We start from the raw sequence: 3,353 nt of genomic DNA on the forward strand, positions 1-3,353 counted from the left end.
GGATGCCTCATGTGGGGTGTGAGGGTGATTGTTCCACCAAAACTGTGTCCCCGGGTTCTGAAAGAGCTCCATGTAGCACATGCAGGTATAGTGTGAATGAAAAGCATGGCACGCAGTTACGTATGGTGGCCTGGCATCAACTCTCAAATTGAGCTCCAAGCTAAATCCTGCAACTCTTGTCAGAGTAGAGCCTGCGCTAGCACCTTTACACCCTTGGATGTGGCCCTCTAGTCCCTGACAAAGGATACATATGGACTTTGCGGGTCCATTTGAAGGAAATATGTACCTGGTCGTGATAGATGCACATTCCAAGTGGCATGAGGTGCATATTATGGACAACACCTCACCGGTAAGACCATTCAAGTGCTCAGGAGCCTTTTTAGTCGATATGGCATTCCACACATCCTTGTGAGTGATAACAGACCTCAGTTCTGTTCTGAAGAGTTTAGTACATTTGTGAAGTCCAATGGAGTTAAACACATCCGCTCAGCACCGTACCATCCTACCACCAATGGCTTGGCCGAGCGTTTCATGCAGTCCTTCAAACATTCCTTAAAACCTTCTAGAGGCACAGCACTTGTGCAACAACGCCTGGATACATTTCTGTTAACATACCGCAATTCCCCTCATGCAACAACAAAGGAGATACCAGCTAAGATGTTCCTTGGACGCAAGCTGCGATCACGGCTGGATTTCCTGAAACCTGTTGCTGGTGTAGTGCACAGGTCACAAGATGCTCAACAAGAGCGCCGCAAACCATGCTCCAAAGACAGACAGTTTGATATAGGTGAGCCTGTCCTCGTGCATGATTATAGGAAGGGGGAGGAGAAGTGGACCCAAGGTGGTGTTATGGAGAAGACTGGACCAGTGTCATCTATACTAATAAAAGGCAAAGCCCTCACTGATTCACTGACTCACTCATCACTAATTCTCCAACTTCCCGTGTAGGTAGAAGGATGAAATTTGGCAGGCTTATTCCTTACAGCTTACTTACAAAAGTTAAGAGGTTTCATTTCGAAATTCTACACGTAATGGTCATAACGGTCGATAACAGTCAACAACGTCCACAATGTTGAACTTTCTTATTTATGGCCCCATCTTCACAAAATTTGGTAGGCGGCTTCCCTGCGCTAACCAAAACCGATGTACGTACTTATTTCGATGGTATGATGCCACTGTTGGCCGCCAAATTGAACTTTTCAACGGTCTTTGTTACTTATGGGCTTATCTTCAAGAAATTTGGTACACGGGTTCCCAACGCTAACTGAATCCAGCTTACGTACATATATACGTCCATAGCCTGCAGCTCAGTCACCGTGTGAGGCGGCGTTGGGTCCCCCATCCCAACGCTTCCCACGTTGTTGGCTGCCTGCCTATATAAGGCTGTCCGTTGCTCCAGTCTCTACATTCCCTTCCTTGCTTCGCCACAGGATTCACGTATCCCTGCTGGTAACTACAGCCTTTTTATTTAATCCACGGCTTCTCCGCTGTTTTATTGTTCATTTATTACAATTATAGTTATTGTGTAGGTATTTTAGATTTACTTTACATTGTTCAGGTACCCATTTCCTTTATCATTCCAACCGTACCCCCATTAACATGTCTATCGAGGTGATCACCATCGATCAGAGAACTGTCACTTACCGAGGGGTTTCCATGCCCGGAGATGGCACCTACCTTTTCCATTCTCTTTGTTACATATTGCACGGCCATATCAGGCTGACTCTTGATATCCGGAGGAACATTGTGTCTTATGTATTGAATGACTGGGACAGGTTCAAGGTGTGGACTAATGACGGTACAGGAGATAATTATACTACACAGGAGCACTATAAATGTGAAATGCTTAAGGCCTTCACCTATGCATCTGCATGTGAGTTGATGGCTGCCGCTGAATTGTTCGGTTGTCGCTTTCAAGTGTACCGAAATGGCCAAATATTTTACACCTTTAGACAATTTAGCCGAATGTCACTTCAACAGAACAAGTCCTACAAATACTGTCGTAATTGAAACAAACCATGAAACTGAAACCGATTATGACAGCAGAAATCCAAGCTGTGAGATTTGAAACAAGATTACTGTTCACATGGCCAACTGTACGTTGCATGCTCAAGAGTACAGCGCACAGCTTGGTCATATTACAACCGGAGGGCCGAACTCACCATGTGGTATACAAAGAGATCCTTAACAAATAATTATTGGTATATTGGCCAAGTTTAAAAAGGTTTAATTTTCTTCTTAATAAAAATTTTAAGGCAGTACTTCGCCTCTGTAAAGAGTGGGTATTTTGCTAGTACAAAATAAATATGGGACAACAAGAGGTATAGAAACGCCATGTGGACCAGATGCTGACACATCCCGATCCAGAGCTTCAGCAGGCTGCAGTGAACCATCCTGTAGCCCCCCCAGTGTTACTACCCCAGAGTGATAGTAGTACAACACATCACCCTAGTACATCTCACCATGACAAGAATGATCAAGTTCCAGAGATAGATATACCACCGAAAACACCCAAGTCCACTGATTCACGACACATGCAGCATACTTTGGTAACAGAGACTGTCAGACGTTATCCTGTGAGGATCATTAAACCACCACTATGCTACCGTGATGAGTGAACACCCACTGAGATGGAGAACATATAAGTGTTTGACTGTTCAAGTTCAGAGACATATTCTTTATCAGAGTTCTGAGATACATTTGTTACATATAAAAAAAAAAATCTTTGTGTTATTGACAATCAATCTTAGCAGGGAGGAGATCTGTTATGTATTGTATTAAACTACATGTTTCACAATGCCGATAGTAACCAGTAGGTGGCACCAAGCAATTGATATGTGGTGCATACTAGTGAGTTGTGGTTAATGCAATAAAGAAGTGAGTGGTCGGATACTCCGCACCACTACGGACAAACTTTGTTTTGTGTGTATTTATGAAATTAAGTATCACGCAACATAACAACAGGGTCATTTTTTGTGCTTATTCTTTTGGTTCTTTTTTTTTTAACATTTCCTTAGGTAAATATTATTTCCTCTGTTTTCAGGTTTAGGCTTTATTGAGCCATTAATGAGAAGACAGAAGATCAGTAAAGACTTGCACTACCTCTGAAGTGAACACATGTCTCGGTATTCCATAGCACCATATTCACGCAGGCTTCAGATCTTTACTTTTAGAAGAAACGTCAGCCTCCCTTCTCCAACAGTCAGCACAGGGCACTGATGAGCAGGTTCAGACACCTCATTTTAGAAACTTCCATAAGAAGGATGAATTACATGTTGTTGATGCTGGCTTACAATGCCTATGGTATACTGAATAAAATGTATAAAAAGACTTAATGCTTGTCTCAGATGCCG

At 42.9% G+C, this 3,353-nt stretch overlaps 1 protein-coding gene across 1 annotated transcript in view; it reads left to right on the forward strand.

Annotated features, from left to right (window-relative positions):
* The window catches only part of LOC120534748 (zinc finger and SCAN domain-containing protein 21-like), a 97,681-nt gene extending 94,573 nt beyond the window's left edge, over window positions 1–3,108 (forward strand). Inside the window, exons 5-6 of the mRNA XM_039762328.1 lie at window positions 567–787; window positions 3,044–3,108. Coding sequence (XP_039618262.1) covers window positions 567–787; window positions 3,044–3,108 — 286 coding nt within the window. The remainder of the gene's footprint in view (window positions 1–566; window positions 788–3,043) is intronic.
* Window positions 3,109–3,353: the final 245 nt, after the last annotated feature.

Source organism: Polypterus senegalus, chromosome 8 (genome assembly GCF_016835505.1).
Source record: "Polypterus senegalus isolate Bchr_013 chromosome 8, ASM1683550v1, whole genome shotgun sequence".
Taxonomy (NCBI): domain Eukaryota; kingdom Metazoa; phylum Chordata; class Cladistia; order Polypteriformes; family Polypteridae; genus Polypterus; species Polypterus senegalus.